This window comes from Ranitomeya imitator, chromosome 1, assembly GCF_032444005.1.
Source record: "Ranitomeya imitator isolate aRanImi1 chromosome 1, aRanImi1.pri, whole genome shotgun sequence".
Taxonomy (NCBI): Eukaryota; Metazoa; Chordata; class Amphibia; order Anura; family Dendrobatidae; genus Ranitomeya; species Ranitomeya imitator.
Window position 1 is genome coordinate 668017193 of NC_091282.1, and position 21637 is coordinate 668038829.

Here is a 21637-nt window from a genome sequence, read left to right on the forward strand (position 1 = left end):
CCAACAAGTGTTTCACTACAGTTTATAACGCAGAGCCGTGAAAATAAAAAATATTTTTTTCCCACGAAAATGATATTTTATCCCCTATGTTTTTATTTTCCCAAGGGTAACAGGACAAGTTGGACCCCAAAAGTTGTTGTCCAACTTGTCCTGAGAACGCTGATACCCCATATGTTGGGGGGAACCACTGTTTGGGCACACAGGAGAACTCGGAAAAGAAGGAGCACTGTTTTACTTTTTCAAAGCAGAATTGGCTGGAATTGAGATCGGACGCCATGTCGCGTTTGGAGAGCCCCTGATGTGCCTAAACAGTGGAAACCCCCAATTATAACTGAAACCCTAGCCCTAACCCTAGCCCTAGCCCTAACCCTAGCCCCAGAGGCGTAGCTAGAGCTTTTGCCGCCTGGGGCTGATCCCGAGTTTGGCGCCCCCCCCCCATCCCCCCCCCCCAGCTCAATACACACAAAGGTTACCAATAATGGTTTTCCTGTTTTGTAGAACTTAAACTGGGCCTAATGGTGTCACCCCCACATGCCACACCTGTGACTTAATACCACCACACCATGACCAGGCCACATAGTGACCGAATAATACTACATACAAGGGACAAATACCACCGCACCATTTCCAGACCACATATTACCACCACATAGTGACTGAATACTACAATACTGATCAGTAATAAAAAAAAAACCACAATACTATCACCATAAGTGCCAGTATTCACAGGAGATCTGTACTTAGTATGCAGTGTCTGTGTAGAGGTAATACAGAGATCACTGGTGACATTATACACAGGACCTCTATATAGTATACAGTGTATAGTGTCAGTGTATAGGTAACACTGACTCACCAGTGACGTCTCTAGGTGAAGTCCTTCATCTTTCATCCAGCACAGACCGCCATCATTCCTTCCAGCCAGGACTCGTTTCTGCAGGAAATAACACAGTTATCTCGAGCTCCGCTTGCAGAACACATTACTTAATTTTTCACAACTTCTACATTACACCACATGAAGAAAATAAGGTGATATAGTGTCACTCTGCACAGTAACAGGACCGCCCCCCCATTTAAAACAGTATACTCAAAAAATAAAATAAATACATCACTGCAGTAATAATATCCCTTAATTATCCCCTATGGTAATAATATTCCCCACCCTGGCCCCGTTTATCTCATTCCTGGCTCCAGCCATATGTTGTCGTATCCTGCCCTCATGAGTATCCATTCTACCCCATATGATCTCCCCATCCTGCCCCACCAGCCTCCATCGTATCCGTCCTGCCCCATGATCCAATCCTGCCCCGTGTCTCCAATCATGCCCCGTATCTACATTCTGCCCATGCCTCAAGTCCTGCCCCCAGTGTGTCCAGCATATTACCCCCATGTTGTCCAGCAATCTGCCCCAGTGTGTCCAGCATATTACCCCCATGTTGTCCAGCAATCTGCCCCAGTGTGTCCAGCATATTACCCCCAGTGTGTCCAGCAATCTGCCCCAGTATGTCCAGCATATTACCCCCAGTGTGTCCAGCAATCTGCCCTCAGTGTGTCCAGCAATCTGCCCCAGTGTCCAGCCTTTCCCCAGTGTGTCCAGCAGTCTGCCCCAGTGTGTCCAGCATATTACCCCCAGTGTCCAGCATTGCCCCAGTGTGTCCAGTATATTACCCCCAGTGTGTCCAGCAATCTGCCCCAGTGTCCAGCATTGCCCCAGTGTGTCCAGAAGTCTGCCCCAGGGTCTCCAGTATTGCCCCAGTGTGTCCAGCAATCTGCCCTAGGGTCTCCAGTATTGCCCCAGTGTGTCCAGCAATCTGCCCCATGGTCTCCTGTATTGCCCCAGTGTGTCCAGCATTCTGCCCCATGGTCTCCAGTATTGCCCCGGTGTGTCCAGCAATCTGCCCCATGGTCTCCAGTATTGCCCCAGTATGTCCAGAAATCTGCCCCAGGGTCTCCAGTATTGCCCCAGTGTGTCCAGCAATCTGCCCCAGGGTCTCCAGTATTGCCCCAGTGTGACCAGCAATCTGCCCCATAGTCTCCTGTATTGCCCCAGTGTGTCCAGCAATCTGCCCCAGGGTCTCCAGTATTGCCCCAGTGTGTCCAGCAATCTGCCCCATGGTCTCCAGTATTGCCCCAGTGTGTCCAGCAATCTGCCCCATGGTCTCCTGTATTGCCCCAGTGTGTCCAGCAATCTGCCCCATAGTCTCCTGTATTGCCCCAGTGTGTCCAGCAATCTGCCCCATGGTCTCCTGTATTGCCCCAGTGTGTCCAGCATTCTGCCCCATGGTCTCCAGTACTGCCCCAGTGTGTCCAGCAATCTGCCCCATGGTCTCCAGTATTGCCCCAGTGTGTCCAGCATTGCCCCAGCCCCAGACATAAAGAAAAAAAAAAAAAAGTAAAATCCTCACCTCTCCCGTTCCCAGCGCAGGTCCGGTGCAGTCAGCGTCTCTCCGGCTCTGCGACGCTCAGGACAGAGAGGCAGAGCGGCGCGCACAGTAGTGACGTCATCGCGCCCTCTGCTCTGCTTCCTACGCCACTGCCTAGCCCTAACCCTAGGCCTAACCCTAGCCCTAACCCTAACCCTAACATTTTATTATTTTTCCCTAACTAAGGGGGTGATGAAGGGGGGTTTGATTTACTTTTATAGCGTTTTTTTGGCGGATTTTTAGGGTTGGCAGCTGTCACACACTAAAAGACGCTTTTTATTGCAAAAAATAGTTTTTGCATCACCACATTTTGAGAGCTATAATTTATCCATATTTTGGCCCACAGAGTCATGTGAGATCTTGTTTTTTGTGGGACTTGTTGACGTTTTTATTGGTAACATTTTCGGGCAGATGACATTTTTTGATCGCTTTTTATTCCGATTTTTGGGAGGCGGAATGAACAAAAACCAGCAATTCCTGAATTTCTTTTAGGGGGGGGCGTTTATACCGTTCCACGTGTGGTAAAATGGATAAAGCAGTTTTATTCTTCAGGTCAGTACGATTACAGCAATACCTCATTTATGTAATTTTTTTTATGTTTTGGCGCTTTTACACAATAAAAACTATTTTATATAAAAAAATAATTGTTTTTGCATCGCATTATTCTGAGAGCTATAACTTTTTTATTTTTCTGCTGATGATGCTGTATGGTGGCTTTTTTTTTGCGGGACAAGATGACGTTTTCAGCGGTACCATGGTTATTTATATCCGTCATTTTGATCGCGTGTTATTCCACTTTTTGTTCGCCTGTATGATAATGAAGCAATGTTTTTTGCCTTGTTTTTTATTTTTTTTTTTGCGGTGTTCACTGAAGGGGTTCACTAGTGGGATAGTTTTATAGAGCGGGTCGTTATGGACGCGGCGATACCAAATATGTGTACATTTATTGTTTTTTTTTAATTTACAGAAATAAATGGATTTATTGAGAAATGTTTTTTTTTTTTTTATTTGGGGATTTTTTTTTAATTTTTTTTACACATTCTATTTTTTTTTTTTACTTTCTACCATTGTCCCAGGGTGGGACATCTTTGTATTAGATCAGATCGTTGATCTGACACTGTGCATAGCACACTGTCAGATCAACGATCTGACAGTCAGTTTAGCTGGCTTTCCAGCGCCTGCTCTCAGCAGGCGCCGGCTAGCCAGGTCATTTCATGACCCGGAAGGAGTCCGGCGGCCATCTTGGATCTGGGGACTCCTTCCGGGTCACCGGAGCAACGCGATCTCATTGCGTTGCTCCGGTGGGAGAGCGCAGGGAGCCCCCGTCCCTGCGCGATCCCCCTCTATGCCGCTGTCACTACTGACAGCGGCATCAGAGGGGTTAAATGCCCGCGATCGGTGATAGCGCCGATCGTGGGCATTGCTGCGGGGTGTCAGCTGTCATATACAGCTGACACCCGCACCCGATCACCGCGGCGCTCAGCGCGAGACCGCTCGCGGTGATCGGTGCGCCGTACTAGTACTGCTGCTGGCACAAATGCAGTGCCGGCAGCGCAGTACTAGTGCGGCGCGTGGCGCGAAGGGGTTAATCTCCCACTGGTTTTTTTTTTTTCAGGGAGAATTTAGATACCAAATTTTTTTAACAAAAAAACTAGGCTTTCTATGGCCCACTATTTAAGAGAGATGGCACACTCAGGACTGGCAGACAAGCAGAAAGTTAAATATTAATCTCCCACGTTTTTTTTTATTTTTTCTGGGAGAATTTAGATACCAAATTTTTTTAACAAAACAACTAGGCTTTCTAGGGCCCACTATTTAAGAGAGATGGCACACTCAGGACTGGCAGACAAGCAGAAAGGCCAATATTAATCTCCCACAGTTTTTTTTTTATTTTTTCAGGGAGAATTTAGCTACCAAATTTAAAAAAAAAACACTAGGCTTTCTATGGCCCACTATTTAAGACAGATGGCACACTCAGGACTGGCAGACAAGCAGAAAGGCCAATATTAATCTCCCACAGGTTTTTTTTTTTTCAGGGAGAATTTAGATACCAATTTAAAAAAAAAAAAAAACTAGGCTTTCTATGGCCCACTATTTAAGAGAGATGGCACAATCAGGACTGGCAGACAAGCAGAAAGGCCAATATTAATCTCCCACAGGTTTTTTTTTTTCACGGAGAATTTAGATACCAAATTGTTTTTTTTTAAAAACTAGGCTTTCTATGGCCCACTATTTAAGAGAGATGGCACAATCAGGACTGGCAGACAAGCAGAAAGGCCAATATTAATCTCCCACAGGTTTTTTTTTTTTTTTTCAGGGAGAATTTAGATACCAAATTTAAAAAAAAAAAAACTAGGCTTTCTATGGCCCACTATTTAAGAGAGATGGCACAATCAGGACTGGCAGACAAGCAGAAAGGCCAATATTAATCTCCCACAGGTTTTTTTTTTATTTTTTCAGGGAGAATTTAGATGCCAAATTTAAAAAAAAAACCTAGGCTTTCTATGGCCCACTATTTAAGAGAGATGGCACAATCAGGACTGGCAGACAAGCAGAAAGGCCAATATTAATCTCCCACAGGTTTTCTTTTTTTCAGGGAGAATTTAGATACCAATTTAAAAAAAAAAAACACTAGGCTTTCTATGGCCCACTATTTAAGACAGATGGCACACTCAGGACTGGCAGACAAGCAGAAAGGCCAATATTAATCTCCCACAGGTTTTTTTTTCAGGGAGAATTTAGATACCAAATTTAAAAAAAAAAAAAAAAAACTAGGCTTTCTATGGCCCACTATTTAAGAGAGATGGCACAATCAGGACTGGCAGACAAGCAGAAAGGCCAATATTAATCTCCCACAGGTTTGTTTTTATTTTTTCAGGGAGAATTTAGATACCAAATTAAAAAAAAAACTAGGCTTTCCATGGCCCACTATTTAAGAGAGATGGCACAATCAGGACTGGCAGACAAGCAGAAAGGCCAATATTAATCTCCCACAGGGTTTTTTTTTATTTTTTCAAGGAGAATTTAGATACCAAATTAAAAAACAAACAAACTAGGCTTTCTATGGCCCACTATCTAAGAGAGATGGCACAATCAGGACTGGCAGACAAGCAGAAAGGCCAATATTAATCTCCCACAGGGTTTTTTTTTATTTTTTCAAGGAGAATTTAGATACCAAATTTTTTTTTTTTTTTTAAACTAGGCTTTCTATGGCCCACTATTTAAGAGAGATGGCACAATCAGGACTGGCAGACAAGCAGAAAGGCCAATATTAATCTCCCACAGGTTTGTTTTTATGTTTTCAGGGAGAATTTAGATACCAAATTTAAAAAACAAACAAACTAGGCTTTCTAGGGCCCACTATTTAAGAGAGATGGCACAATCAGGACTGGCAGACAAGCAGAAAGGCCAATATTAATCTCCCACAGGTTTTTTTTAATTTTTTCAGGGAGAATTTAGATACCAAATTTAAAAGAAAACTAGGCTTTCTATGGCCCACTATTTAAGAGAGATGGCACAATCAGGACTGGCAAACAAGCAGAAAGGCCAATATTAATCTCCCACAGGTTTTTTTCTATTTTTTCAGGGAGAATTTAGATACCAAATTTTTTTTTTAAAAAAACTAGGCTTTCTATGGCCCACTATTTAAGAGAGATGGCACACTCAGGACTGGCAGACAAGCAGAAAGGCAAATATTAATCTCCCACGTTTTTTTAAATTTTTTCATGGAGAATTTTACCAAATTAAAAAATAAATAAATAAAAGGCTTTCTATGGCCCACTATTTAAGAGAGATGGCACGCACAGGACTGGCACTCTAGCAGAAATGCCAATCTTAATCTCCCACAACTTATTTTTTTAGGGAGAATTAAAAAAAAAAAAAAAAAAAAAAAAAAAAAGGGACTGTCCTACAATTACTATCTCCCTGCAGTAATCTCAGCCAGGTATGGCAGGCAGCAATAAGAAGTAGTGGACTGCTGCACAAATTACATCAAATGTGTGGACAAACAAAAAAGATAGCTGTGCAGAAAGGAAGGAACAGCAGGATTTGTGCTTTGAAAAAAGCAGTTGGTTTGCACAGCGGCGTACAAACAGCAATGCAGCTATCAGGGAGCCTTCTAGGGCAGCCCAATGAGCTACAGCGCTGAGAAAAAAAAATGTAGTTTCCACTGTCCCTGCAAACAAAAGGTGGTGTTGGACAGTGGAAATCGCTACAGCACAAGCGGTTTGGTGGTTAATGGACCCTGCCTAACGCTATCCCTGCTTCTGACGAAGCGGCAGCAACCTCTCCCTAGGCTCAGATCAGCAGCAGTAAGATGGCGGTCGGCGGGAACGCCCCTTTATAGCCCCTGTGACGCCGCAGACAGCAAGCCAATCACTGCAATGCCCTTCTCTAAGATGGTGGGGACCAGGACCTATGTCATCACGCTGCCCACACTCTGCGTCCACCTTCATTGGCTGAGAAATGGCGCTTTTCGCGTCATTGAAACGCGACTTTGGCGCGAAAATCGCGTACCGCATGGCCGACCCCACACAGGGATCGGGTCGGGTTTCGTGAAACCCGACTGTGCCAAAAGTCGGCGACTTTTGAAAATGAATGATCCGTTTCGCTCAACCCTAATTACTGGTAATTAGCAGAACGTTGTCCCTATTTTGGTTTGGTATGTTTATGGCCGCTGTCTTTCAAGTATGTTCAGGGGTTATACGACAGTGGGCACAGTCAGGATGGATGCCTAGGCATCTGTTTTACCAAAGAGACCTATTTTAAAAGTATACAGTGGGGCAAAAAAGTATTTAGTCAGTCAGCAATAGTGCAAGTTCCACCACTTAAAAAGATGAGAGGCGTCTGTAATTTACATCATAGGTAGACCACAACTATGGGAGACAAACTGAGAAAAAAAAATCCAGAAAATCACATTGTCTGTTTTTTTATAATTTTTTTTGCATATTATGGTGGAAAATAAGTATTTGGTCAGAAACAAACAATCAAGATTTCTGGCTCTCACAGACCTGTAACTTCTTCTTTAAGAGTCTCCTCTTTCCTCCACTCATTACCTGTAGTAATGGCACCTGTTTAAACTTGTTATCAGTATAAAAAGACACCTGTGCACACCCTCAAACAGTCTGACTCCAAACTCCACTATGGTGAAGACCAAAGAGCTGTCAAAGGACACCAGAAACAAAATTGTAGCCCTGCACCAGGCTGGGAAGACTGAATTTGCAATAGCCAACCAGCTTGGAGGGAAGAAATCAACAGTGGGAGCAATAGTTAGAAAATGGAAGACATACAAGACCACTGATAATCTCCCTCGATCTGGTGCTCCACGCAAAATCCCACCCCGTGGGGTCAGAATGATCACAAGAACGGTGAGCAAAAATCCCAGAACCACGCGGGGGGACCTAGTGAATGAACTGCAGAGAGCTGGGACCAATGTAACAAGGCCTACCATAAGTAACACACTACGCCACCATGGACTCAGATCCTGCAGTGCCAGACGTGTCCCACTGCTTAAGCCAGTACATGTCCGGGCCCGTCTGAAGTTTGCTAGAGAGCATTTGGATGATCCAGAGGAGTTTTGGGATAATGTCCTATGGTCTGATGAAACCAAACTGGAACTGTTTGGTAGAAACACAACTTGTCGTGTTTGGAGGAAAAAGAATACCGAGTTGCATCCATCAAACACCATACCTACTGTAAAGCATGGTGGTGGAAACATCATGTTTTACTGCTGTTTCTCTGCAAAGGGGCCAGGACGACTGATCCGGGTACATGAAAGACTGAATGGGGCCATGTATCGTGAGATTTTGAGTGCAAACCTCCTTCCATCAGCAAGGGCATTGAAGATGAAACGTGGCTGGGTCTTTCAACATGACAATGATCCAAAGCACACCACCAGGGCAACGATGGAGTGGCTTCGTAAGAAGCATTTCAAGGTCCTGGAGTGGCCTAGCCAGTCTCCAGATCTCAACCCTATAGAAAACCTTTGGAGGGAGTTGAAAGTCCGTGTTGCCAAGCGAAAAGCCAAAAGCATCACTGCTCTAGAGGAGATCTGCATGGAGGAAAGGGCCAACATACCAACAACAGTGTGTGGCAACCTTGTGAAGACTTACAGAAAACGTTTGACCTCTGTCATTGCCAACAAAGGATATATTACAAAGTATTGAGATGAAATTTTGTTTCTGACCAAATACTTATTTTCCACCATAATATGCAAATAAAATGTTAAAAAAACAGACAATGTGATTTTCTGGATTTTTTTTTCTCAGTTTGTCTCCCATAGTTGAGGTCTACCTATGATGTAAATTACAGACGCCTCTCATCTTTTTAAGTGGTGGAACTTGCACTATTGCTGACTGACTAAATACTTTTTTGCCCCACTGTATATATATTCGTAACATGAATGTGTAAATGTATGGCGGTAGACTTTCCTTAAAGGGGTTGTCCACTTTCCAACTTTCTGCTTTACCCTAAATACTACGTTGCATTTTCGATTTCTGCTTTATCCTTGACTTCACTTCTTTGATTCATGTTAGCCGCATTTTCTGTATAAAGGTGTTTGTTTCTGTAGGTTGTGATCAGTTTATCAGTTTTACAATTGGAGCATTATATGGGAGTGATAAATGAATATTTGCTAAGTATTTATTTAACTGAAAAAGCTACATTTACTTGTCACAGGAAATAGAGGAGGATCGGATACGCGCGGAGAAAGATGGCATGGCAGTCACATTTCGCAAACCTAAGCAAGACAGCCTCACCATTACAATCACAAAGACCCCCAACGTAAGGCGCATACTTCTCTATGTATGAATATAGCACATCTATCATTTTATTGGCATGACGGCAGACTTACCATGTGTTACACAGTGCGGCTTTCAGACCAGACAGATTGTCATGCTGCTAGGATGAAAGAAAAGCAATTCATTCCATTGCCATAGGCTACAGCACATGGTACAAGGGGAATCTCATCACATTCTCTGCTTAAGACCCCACCACGAAGAGCCCGGGCAGAGACAGGTCTCTGACTGATAGATGTCTGCCAGACGTGTTAGGGCTTTTTAACAAGTCCTGATATTTCCGGTACTGGAAAAATCAGTACCGGAGATACGCATGTTTAATACTTGTGATGTATGTGTGGCAACCGTGTGCCGCATCAGTATCACACATACCGGTGACTGGGAATCAGTGGCAATGCTCCCGCTGTTCCCCGGCGCTGGGTGCTGAAGACCGCTCTCATCATTCTCCCCTGCTTGGTCAGCGATCAGTGCTAGTAGGGAAGAATGCTGAGAGTTGTATTTAACTGATAACAGCGAGAACAGGCGGTGGCTGATGGGAGTATTCATCAGCCGCCGCCTGCACTGTAAATAAATTAATAAAAACACAAAAAATGACATGTGGTTCCCTTGTAAATACTGGACTTTGCATTTGCTCTTTGTTTATTTACCATATAATTATAGGATTAGTAAGGGATAAGTGCCTTATAGACGTCTCTCCATTATTAAGCTGTTGCTTGATGTCACTGGACAATACAAAGATGACATCAACCACACAAATATGGACCCCACTTGCCACCGCTACAGGGCAAGTGGGAAGAGTGGGCAAAGCACCAGAATTGGCAAATCTAATAGATGTGCCTTTCCTGGGTGGATGCAGGCTGCTATTTTTAGGCTAGAGGGGGGGGTCAATATCCATGGCCCCTTACCAGCTTGAGAATACCAGCCCCCAGCCTTCTGCTTTAACAAGGCAGGTTGTCAAAAATGAAGAGACCCCACGCCGTTTTTTATATTATTTATATAGATAATTAAAAAATACAGTATGGAGATCCTTCTATTCTTGATAACCAGCCTTCCTGAAGCTGACAGCTGAGGGTTGCACCCCCCCCAGCTGTCAGATTTGCCAGGCTGGTTATCGAAAATACAGGTGAACCCACATAATTTTTTTTATAAAATGTATTTATTTATAGCACACTAGATGGCAGCCCGATTCTAAAGAATCGGGAGTCTAGAATCCATATATACTTTATTTATTCAAATGTAAGAATAATACAATTAATAAATAATAGTAAGAAAGAACAAAAATAATAGGCAGTATATGGAGAAAGCACCAAACAAAAGTTCAAAATTGGTGTGAAAATGTCACTGAACCACTTCACAACTAAATATATATAGTTTTGGTAAATGGTATTATCATTTTTTTGACGAAATTCGGCAGGAGCTTGAAGAGCAACGTCACTGGGCCCGCCTCCACGCAGTAGAAACTTGCTGTGAGGTAAAAATTCAAAAATCACACCAAAATGGCGGGCGGAGTGTGTCACAGTACGGCACGTTTCTGATTGGTCGCTCGCAGCAGGCGGCAACCAATCAGACACTGGACACTGTTGACGTCACTTATCTCCGGACATTAGCTCCGGACATTAGCTCCGGACATTAGCTCCGGACAAAGCCACGGAAGTTGGCACAAATTGCAGGAAGTAGTATTCTAGGCAATTATATATTAGATGTGACGGCTGATGAATACTCCCATAAGCTGCTGCTGCTTGCGCTGTTATCAGCTGAATACAACTCTCATCATTCTCCCCTGCTCACGCTGATTGCAGACAGAGCAGGGGACAGTGATGAGAGCTGGGGAACAGTGCTACCAGTACCGCTGCTTCCCAGGCACTGGTACATATCACCAGAGGCGTAGCTAGGGTTTTGGTTCAGGGGGGGGGGGGCGAAGCTTCTGAGTGGGCCCCTAACCAGGTAGCCTTGATTACAACTCGGTGATGCGCCCTAATACTGGAGGAGAACCTCAGCGGATGACCGCGCTGTTACTGAAAATAATCTACTATATAATTGTCTAAGGGTCACTTCCGTCTTTCTGTCTGTCTGTCTTTCTGTCTGTCACGGAAATCCGAAGTCGCTGATTGGCCACGACTAATAAGCGACGGGCACAGTCCGGCCGTGAAATGGCCGCTCTCTACTCCCCAGCCGTCAGTGCCCGCTCCATACTCCCCTCCAGTCAGCGCTCACACAGGGTTAATGGCAGTGTTAATGGATCGCGTTATGCCGCGGTGTAACGCACTCCGTTAACGCTGCTATTAACCCTGTGTGACCAACTTTTTACTATTGATGCTACCTATGCAGCATCAATAGTAAAAAGATCTAATGTTAAAAATAATAAAAAAATAAAAAATCATTATATACTCACCTTCTGTCGGCCCCCGGATAGAGCCCAGGCCTTTCCCGCTCCTCGCGATGCTCTGGTCCATGCTACTTCACCATCTCTCGAGAACGGAATGCACTCTTCGGACCGGAGCATCGCGAGGAGCATCGATAAATGCCTGTGCTGGATCCCGGGGCCGACGAGTATATAACTATTTTTTTATTTTAATTCTTTTTTTAACAGGGATATGGTGCCCACATTGCTATATACTACATGGGCTGTGTTAGACACTGCATGGGCTGTGTTATATACTACATCTCTGTGCTATATACTATGTGGGCTGTGCTATATACTACGTGGCTGTGGTATATATTACGTGCCTGGGCAATATACTACATTGCTGTGCTCTATACTAAGTGGCCTGGGTTATATACTGCATGGGCAGTGCTATATACTATATCTCTGTGCTATATACTACGTGGCTGTGCAATATACTACGTGGCTGTGCAATATATTACGTGGCTGGGCAATATACTACGTGGGTGTGCAATATATTACGTGGCTGGGCAATATACTACGTGTCTGTGCTATATACTATGTGTCTGTGCTATATACTATGTGGCTGGGCAATATACTACTTGGCTGGGCAATATACTACATGGCTGGGCAATATACTATGTGGCTGTGTTATATTCTGCATGGGCAGTGTTATATACTACGTCTCTGTGCTATATACTACATGGCTGTGCAATATACTACGTGGCTGTGCAATATATTACGTGGCTGGGCAATATACTACGTGTCTGTGCTATATACTAAGTGTCTGCTATTTACTACGTGTCTGTGCTATATACTACATGGCTGGGCAATATACTACGTGGCTGGGCAATATTCTACGTGGCTGGGCAATATTCTACGTGGCTGGGCAATATACTACGTGTCTGTGCTATTTACTACTTGGGCTGTATTATATACTACATGGGCTCTGTTATATACTACATGGGCTGTGTTATACGCTACTTGGCTGTGCTATATTTCTCTGCTGTTTCTGTGAATCCTGAATTGTGGTATGTGTTAGGGGCCCACTGAGACTCTTTTGCCCGGGGCCCTCAAAAACCTGGAGCCGGCCCTGGCTTCACTGATTGGTCACGCCCGACCGTGAACAATCAGCGACAGTCACAGTCCGCCCGCGAATTGGCGCAGAATTTGAACCACGCTTCGCTAATTGGTCGCGGCCGGCCGAATCCTTTGCATAAATTGCATTATTCTGAAAACTTCATAAATAAACTACATACATTTTCTAGAATACCCGATGCGTTAGAATCGGGCCACCATCTAGTCTCTATATAAAGACCAATATGGATATTACCGCCATATGATCAGTGGTAGATACCAGCCCTACAGCACATATAAGAGATCACTGCACAGTTAAAGATAATGAATTAACGCTGACGTCCTTTCTGATGGAATCGTTCATTTTTCCCATCTTTTCCATCTGGCACAGACCGACATGACAACTTCTTCCAGCTACAACTCACCTGCAGAGATTACAGCAAAGACACATTTCACTTCTCATATTCCAGCCCCATCACCATCTATTCCCAACCTGCACAAACTAGTCATCCTGCTGATACCCCAATACTGAGCCGCTGCCGCCATATGTGTCCCTATTACTGCACCTGATACCCCAATACTGAGCCGCTGCTGCTGTATGTGTCCCTATTACTGCACCTAATACCCCAATACTGAGCCGCTGTTGCCATATGTGTCCCTATTACTGCACCTGATACCCCAATACTGAGCCGCTGCTGCCGTATGTGTCCCTATTACTACACCTGATACCCCAATACTGAGCCGCTGCTGCCGTATGTATCCTTATTACTGCACCTGATACCCCAATACTGAGCCGCTGCTGTCATATGTGTCCCTATTACTGCTCCTGATACCCCAATGCTGAGCCACTGCTGCCGTATGTGTCCCTATTACTGCACCTGATACCCCAATACTGAGCCGCTGCTGCTGTATGCATCCTTATTACTGCACCTGATACCCCAATACTGAGCCGCTGCTGCCATATGTGTCCCTATTACTGCCCCTGATACCCCAATACTGAGCCGCTGCTGCCGTATGTGACCCTATTACTGCACCTGATGCCCCAATGCTGAGCCACTGCTGCCGTATGTGTCCCTATTACTGCACCTGATACCCAAATACTGAGCCGCTGCTGCCATATGTGTCCCTATTACTGCCCCTGATATCCCAATACTGAGCCGCTGATGCCGTATGTGTCCCTATTACTGCACCTGATACCCCAATACTGAGCCGCTGCTGCCGTATGTGTCCCTATTACTGCCCCTGATACCCCAATACTGAGCCGCTGCTGCCGTATGTGACCCTATTACTGCACCTGATGCCCCAATGCTGAGCCACTGCTGCCGTATGTGTCCCTATTACTGCACCTGATACCCAAATACTGAGCCGCTGCTGCCATATGTGTCCCTATTACTGCCCCTGATACCCCAATACTGAGCCGCTGATGCCGTATGTGTCCCTATTACTGCACCTGATGCCCCAATACTGAGCCGCTGCTGCTGTGTGTCCCTATTACTGCACCTGCTGTGTGATTCTCTGTGCCCTCTAAATTCTAAAGCACCCCTCTATAATATAGTAATGCCGGGTGCAAGTGCCCTAGAAAACAGTACACATATTTTGCCTCCTAGAAAGTAATAATGCCCTGTGTGCCCCTTTAATAGTCACAGTAACCTGAGTTCCCCTATAACAATAAGTGCCCACTTTACATTTATTATTATTATTATTATTATTATTATTATTATTATTATTATTATTATTTATTTATATAGCACCATTGATTCCATGGTGCTGTACATGAGAAGGGGTTACATACAAGTTACAAATATCACATACAGTAAACAAACTAACAATGACGGACTGATACAGAGGGGCGAGGACCATTTAATAAAGTCCTGAGTCTCCCCTTGTACAGCATGATGCTCTTATACATTGTATAATGCCCCCTCACGGTATAGTACCAGCCACACAGTATACTGACTCCTTAGTAGCCTCCAAACACAGTAGCCAATTACAGTCCCTGTAATAAGGCAGCACCCCCATAGTCAGACCCTGTAATGAGGCAGCACCCCTATAGTCAGACCCTGTAATAAGGCAGCCCCCATAGTCAGACCCTGTAATAAGGCAGCACCCCCATAGGCAGACCCTGTAATAAAGCAGCACCCCCATAGGCAGACCCTGTAATAAGGCAGCAGCACCCATAAAAAAGAAATAAATACTCACCTCTCTACTTCCTGGTTCCTGCACTGCACCCGCTGATCTCCTGACAGCGGGCGCCGGGCAGTGACGTCATCGCACCCGCTGTCAGTGTCGGCGACGTCAGACGCCGACACTGACAGGGATGATGGAAGGAGGAGCGTAGCGCTCCTTCTCCCATCAATGCGATCAGCTGTATCAGCTTAATGCCGGTACAGCTGATCATCCAATAATGGTGGGGGGCCCACTGCTGGCACCGGGCCCCCCCCGGCCTGCTCAGAGGCCCCATAGCGGCAGAGCAGGGAGATCGATTCTCCCTGCTCTGCCACAGAATGTAACTGTATCGGCGCGCTGCAGTAGCTCCGGGTGGGCCCCCTCAGAGCATCAGGCCCGGGGAGCCCGCACCCTCTGCCCCCCGGTTAGCTACGCTACTGTGTATCACACTTACGATATCCCTATGTGTCATGCATGTGTCATCAGTGTGCAGGACATTTTGTGGCCCATGCTGCTGTAAAAAATGGACATGTCAGTGTATTTTGCCCATGGACACATGTTCCATGGAAATACACTGACAAGTGCACAGATCCATTCACTAGAATCGGTTTACATGTGTAAATGTCTCCAGTACTTGTGAAAACTGTCACCACAAGTCCCGGACACACTGATGTGTGAAGGAGGCCTTATGCTTAGGAAACTTCCTACAACTGACTTCTCCTAGGAATAAAAACTTTGCATTTGTCCCAGACCACAGTAATAATAGACCCTCAACCCTTGTGAGCTCATAGTTTGCTGGTGACACCTTGCTGACTGCTCACCCCTAGAATGCTATAGGTGACCCAATATAATGTATTTTCCCAGATTCATTGTCACTGCCTTTGTAGTCTCCAGGCCACCAACACTTCCACAATGGCATGCTGGTCAAGATACAAATTCTGCCTGCCTGCCTGCAAACAGACTGCAAAAGGAGTTGAATTTAGCAGCAGGACAACTGCCAAAAAAGTGTGTTTTTTGGGGGGATAATTGGCAGTAGGGTTACATGTCTAGAATTCATAATATTTTATTTCAATATTCTGATCTGTTTTGAAAAGAAAATGTTGAAAGTTTCACATTGGCCACTGGGGCTTTATTAGACTCTAAATTCCCGTTGTTTCAGGAAACAACATATGTACATAGCCACAATGAACAGACCCTAAAGGTCATTGTAAAGGGAAAGAGAGCTGTGATATTGCTTACTTTAACTGGTGGATCCTGTGTTATCAGCTGTGTATAGAGGTGTTATCAGTCATTGAAATCCTGCCTCTGCTGATAATGAGACTGCTGATAACTCTACCTAAAAGAAAAATAGCCTCAGTGGCCAATGTGAAACTGACAAGATTTCCAAGTTTTCTTTCTAATACAGATAGAAAAGAATGCTAAAACATAGACAATATTTAAGAAATAAAAAGACATTTAATGCAAAAACATTAATAAAACATAGGTCATTTTCTCATGACTCCTTTAGGGTAAGATATAGCAGGATGTTAACTTGAATGCTCACATGGCTAGTCTATTTCTGCTAATGTGTTATTTGGGCTAGTATGGTGAAAAAAAATACAAAATAAAAAAATTGGGCTAAATCTTCACTTATGACATACACTGTATCACAAAAGTGATACACAAATAAAAAAAATCACATTTTTGAAGGGGTTTGAAGCTCTAATGAATTCCATGTTCAAGAGAGCCAAGGCTGTGCTTGAAAATAATGGTGGCCTCACAAAATATTGACACTTTGGGCACAATTTGACCACAATTTTCACTTAGGGGTGTACTCATTTTTGTTGCCAGTGGTTTAGACACTAATGGCTGTGTTAGTTATTTAGAGGACACATCAAATTTACACTGTTATACAAGCTGTACACTGACTACTTTACATTGTATCAAAGTGTCAGATCTTCAGTGTTGTCCAATGAAAAGATAGAATAAAATATTTACAATAATGTGAAGTGTGTACTCACTTTTGTGATATACTGTATTTGTGCTACAGGAGAAAAGAATTGTAAGAAAAGGCCGGAGGAGCTCAAGCAGCGCTGAACAGAAATTCACTTTACTCATGGGGAATGAGATGAAGCTATCGGTCTCTGTGGACAGTAACGTAGAGGTCAGTGGTAACGACTGGAGGCAGCGGACACGAGGAAAGAGCGGGTGTAGCGCCAGTATTACATTATTTCCTCCTTTCACTGCTGTCATGGACATTAATGTGAAGACTATGCGAGACCTCAGCTGCCCTTACCCCATTCTGAAGTGACAAGTTCTACTTCTGATAATTTCTTATACAACCCCTTGCAGAAATTATGGAATCACCGGCCTTGGAGGATGTTAATTCAGTTGTTTAATTTTGTAGAAAAAAAGCAGATCACAGACATGGCACAAAACTAAAGTCATTTCAAATGACAACTTTCTGACTTTAAGAAACACTAAAAGAAATCAAGAACAAAAAATGTGGTAGTCAGTAATGGTTACTTTTTTTTAACCAAGCATAGGGAAAAATTATGGAATCACTCAATTTTGAGGAAAAAATTATGGAATCATGAAAAACAAACAAACAAAAAACCACTCCAACACATCACTAGTATTTTGTTGCACCACCTCTGGCTTTTATAACAGCTTGCAGTCTCTGAGGCATGGCCTTAATGAGTGTCACACAGTAGTCTTCATCAATCTGGCCCCAACTTTCTCTGATTGCTGTTGCCAGATCAGCTTTGCAGCTTGGAGCCTTGTCATGGACCATTTTCTTCAACTTCCACCAAAGATTTTCAATTGGATTGAGATCCGGACTATTTGCAGGCCATGACATTGACCTTAAGTGTCTTTTTTCAATTAATATTATCACAGTTTATGCTCTATGGCAGGATGCATTATCATCTTGAAAAAATATTTCATCATCCCCAAACAGCCTTTCAATTGATGGGATAAGAAAAGTGTCCAAAATATCAACATAAACTTGTGCATTTATTGAAGACTATTTGAAGAGCCCAGCGTTACCTGGGCATAGTAAATATCTGTGGTTAGTTATAGCACCTCACTTCTTTTATTTTCCCATCACGCCTCTCATTTTCCCAATCACATCTTTCATTTTCCCCCTCACATCTCTCATTTTCTCCCTCACACCTCTCATTTTCTCCCTCACTCCTCTCATTCCCCCCTAACACTTGTCATTTCAACCTCACATCTGTCATTTTCTGATCACTCCACTATTTTTCCTCACTCCTCTCATTTTGCACTCACACCTTTTCATTTTCACCTCACACCTCTCATTTTCACATCATCACCTCAGTATATACATGTTTGTCATCTCCCTTATACAGACCAAAAGTTTGGACACATCTTCTCATTTCAAGATTTTTCTGTATTTTCATGACTAGGAAAATTGTACATTCACACTGAAGGCTTCAAAACTATGAATTAACACATGTGGAATTATATACTTAACAAAAAAGTGTGAAACAACTGAAATTATGTCTTTTATTCTAGGTTCTTCAAAGTAGCCACCTTTTGCTTTGATGATTGCTTTGCACACTCTTGGCATTCTCTTGATGAGCTTCAAGAGGTAGTCACCGGGAATGGTCTTCCAACAATCTTGAAGGAGTTCCCAGAGAAGCTTAGCACTTGTTGGCCCTTTTGCCTTTACTCTGCGGTCCAGCTCACCCCAAACCATCTCGATTGGGTTCAGGTCTGGTGACTGTGGAGGCCAGGTCATCTCGTGTAGCACCCATCACTCTCCTTCTTGGTCAAATAGCCCTTACGCAGCCTGGAGGTGTGTTTGGGGTCTTTGTCCTGTTGAAAAATAAATGATGGTCCAACTAAACGCAAACCGGATGGAATAGCATGCCGCTGCAAAATGCTGTGGTAGCCATGCTGGTTCAGCATGCCTTATAAATCCCCAACAGTGTCACGAGCAAAGCACCCCCACACCATCACACCTCCTCCTCCATGTTTCACGGTGGGAACCAGGCATGTAGAGTCCATCCGTTCACCTTTTCTGTGTCGCACAAAGACACGGTGGTTGGAAAAAAAGATCTCAAATTTGGACTCATCAGACCAAAGCACAGATTTCCACTGGTCTAATGTCCATTCCTTGCTTTCTTTAGCCCAAACAAGTCTCTTCTGCTTGTTGCCTGTCCTTAGCAGTGGTTTCCTAGCAGCTAATTTACCATGAAGGCTTGCTGCACAAAGTCTCCTCTTAGCAGTTGTTGTGGCGATGTGTCTGCTGCTAGAACACTGTGTAGCATTGACCTGGTTTCTAATCTGAGCTGCTGTTAACCTGCGATTTCTGAGGCTGGTGACTTGGATAAACTTATCCTCAGAAGCAGAGGTGACTCTTGGTCTTCCTTTCCTGGGGTGGTCCTCATGTGAGCCAGTTTCTTTGTAGCGCTTGATGGTTTTTGCCACTGCACTTGGGGACACTTTCAAAGTTTTCCTAATTTTTCAGACTAACTGACCTTCATTTCTTAAAGTAATGATGGCCACTCGTTTTTCTTTACTTAGCTGCTTTTTTCTTGCCATAATACAAATTATAACAGTCTATTCAGTAGGACTATCAGCTGTGTATCCACCAGACTTCTGCACAACACAACTGATGGTCCCAACCCCATTTATAAGGCAAAAAATCCCACTTATTAAACCTGACAGGGCACACCCTTGAAGGGAAAACCATTCCCGGTGACTACCTCTTGAAGCTCATCAAGAGAATGCCAAGAGTGTGCAAAGCAGTCATCAAAGCAAAAGGTGGCTACTTTGAAGAACCTAGAATATAAGACATATTTTCAGTTGTTTCACACTTTTTTGTTAAGTATATTATTCCACATGTGTTAATTCATAGTTTTGATGCCTTCAGTGTGAATGTACAATTTTCATACTCATGAAAATACAGAAAAATCTTGAAATGAGAAGGTGTGTCCAAACTTTTGGTCTGTACTGTATATAGTATACATCTGTATGTCATCTCCTGTATATAGTATATACCTGTATGTCATCTCCCCTGTATATAGTATATACCTGCTGTGTGCCATCTCCCCTATATATAGTATATACCTGAATGTCATCTCCTTCTACATATAGTATATACCTGTATGTCATCTCCTCCTGTATATAGTATATACCTATGTGTCATCTCCCCTGTATATAGTATATATCTGTGTGTCATCTCCTCCTGTATATAGTATATACCTGCATGTCATCTTCTATATATAGCCTATACCTGTATGTCATCTCCTCCTGTATATAGTATATACCTGTAGGTCATCTGCTCCTGTATATAGTATATACCTGTGTGTCATCTCCTCCTGTATATAGTATATACCTGTATGTCATCTCCTCCTGTATATATATGTACCTGTATGTCATCTCCTCAAGTTGTGTGTGTTGAGTTGCGTGTGGCGACATGCATGTAGCGACTTTTGTGAGATGAGTTTTGTGTGGCAACATGCGTGTAGAAACTTTTTGTGTGTCGAGTTGCATGTGACAGGTTAGTGTAGCAAGTTGTGTGCAGCAAGTTTTGCGCATGGTGAGTTTTGCGCGTGGCGAGTTTTATGCGTGGTGCCTTTTGAGTATGTGCAAGTTTTGTGTGAGGCAACTTTTGCATGTGTTGCAACTTTTGTGCATGTGGCAATTTTTCCGCATGTGCAAGTTTTGCGTGTGGCGAGTTTTCCATGAGGTGAGTTTTGCACTTGTGGCGAGTTTTGCAAGAGCCTAGTTTTTGCATGTGGCGAGTTCTGCGCGTGGTGAGTTTTGAGCGGCGACTTTTGTGTTTCGACTTTTATGTGGCGAGGTTGGTGTATTTGTGGTGAAATGTGTGCTGAGGGTAATATGTGTTCAAGCACGTGGTAGTGTGTGGCGCATTTTGTGTGTGTGTTCATATCCCCGTGTGTGGTGAGTATCCCATGTCGGGGCCCCACCTTAGCAACTGTACGGTATATATTCTTTGGCGCCATCGCTCTCATTCTTTAAGTCCCCCTTGTTCACATCTGGCAGCTGTCAATTTGCCTCCTACACTTTTCCTTTCATTTTTTCCCATTATGTAGATAGGGGCAAAATTGTTTGGTGAATTGGAAAGCGCGGGGTTAAAATTTCACCTCACAACATAGCCTATGACGCTCTCGGGGTCCAGACGTGTGACTGTGCAAAATTTTGTGGCTGTAGCTGCGACGCCTCCAACACTTTTCCTTTCACTTTTTCCCCATTATGTAGATAGGTGCAAAATTGTTTGGTGAATTGGAAAGCACAGGGTTAAAATTTCACCTCACAACATAGCCTATGACGCTCTCAGGGTCCAGACGTGTGACTGTGCAAAATTTTGTGGCTGTAGCTGCGACGGTGCAGATGCCAATCCCGGACATACATACACACACACACACACACACATACACACACACATTCAGCTTTATATATTAGATGTAATGACAGCCATCTCCCCAGTGCCTTTACCTGACATGCAGCCCCATATCATCAATGACGGTGAAAATTTGCATGTTCTCTTCAGGCAGTCATCTTTATAAATCTCATTGGAACGGCACCAAACAAAAGTTCCAGCATTATCACCTTGCCCAATGCAGATTCATGATTCATCACTAATATGACTTTCATCCAGTCATCCACAGTCCACGATTGCTTTTCCTTAGCCCATTGTAACCTTGTTTTTATCTTTTTAGGTGTTAATGATGGCTTTCGTTTAGGTTTTCTGTATGTAAATCCCATTTCCTTTAGGTGGTTTCTTACAGTTCGGTCACAGACGTTGGCTCCAGTTTCCCCTCATT

General features: G+C 43.8%; 1 protein-coding gene across 3 annotated transcripts in view; it reads left to right on the plus strand.

The window, feature by feature from the left end:
• Positions 1-21637, plus strand: part of CCDC9B (coiled-coil domain containing 9B) — a 153152-nt gene that overhangs the window by 68610 nt on the left and 62905 nt on the right. For 2 of the 3 annotated variants that reach the window (XM_069729523.1, XM_069729532.1), the window contains one exon: positions 16870-16983. In XM_069729523.1, the coding sequence (XP_069585624.1) occupies positions 16870-16983 (114 nt within the window). Of the gene's footprint in view, positions 1-9095; positions 9201-16869; positions 16984-21637 lie in introns of all 3 variants that reach the window. The other variant, XM_069729513.1, reaches the window with a different exon arrangement.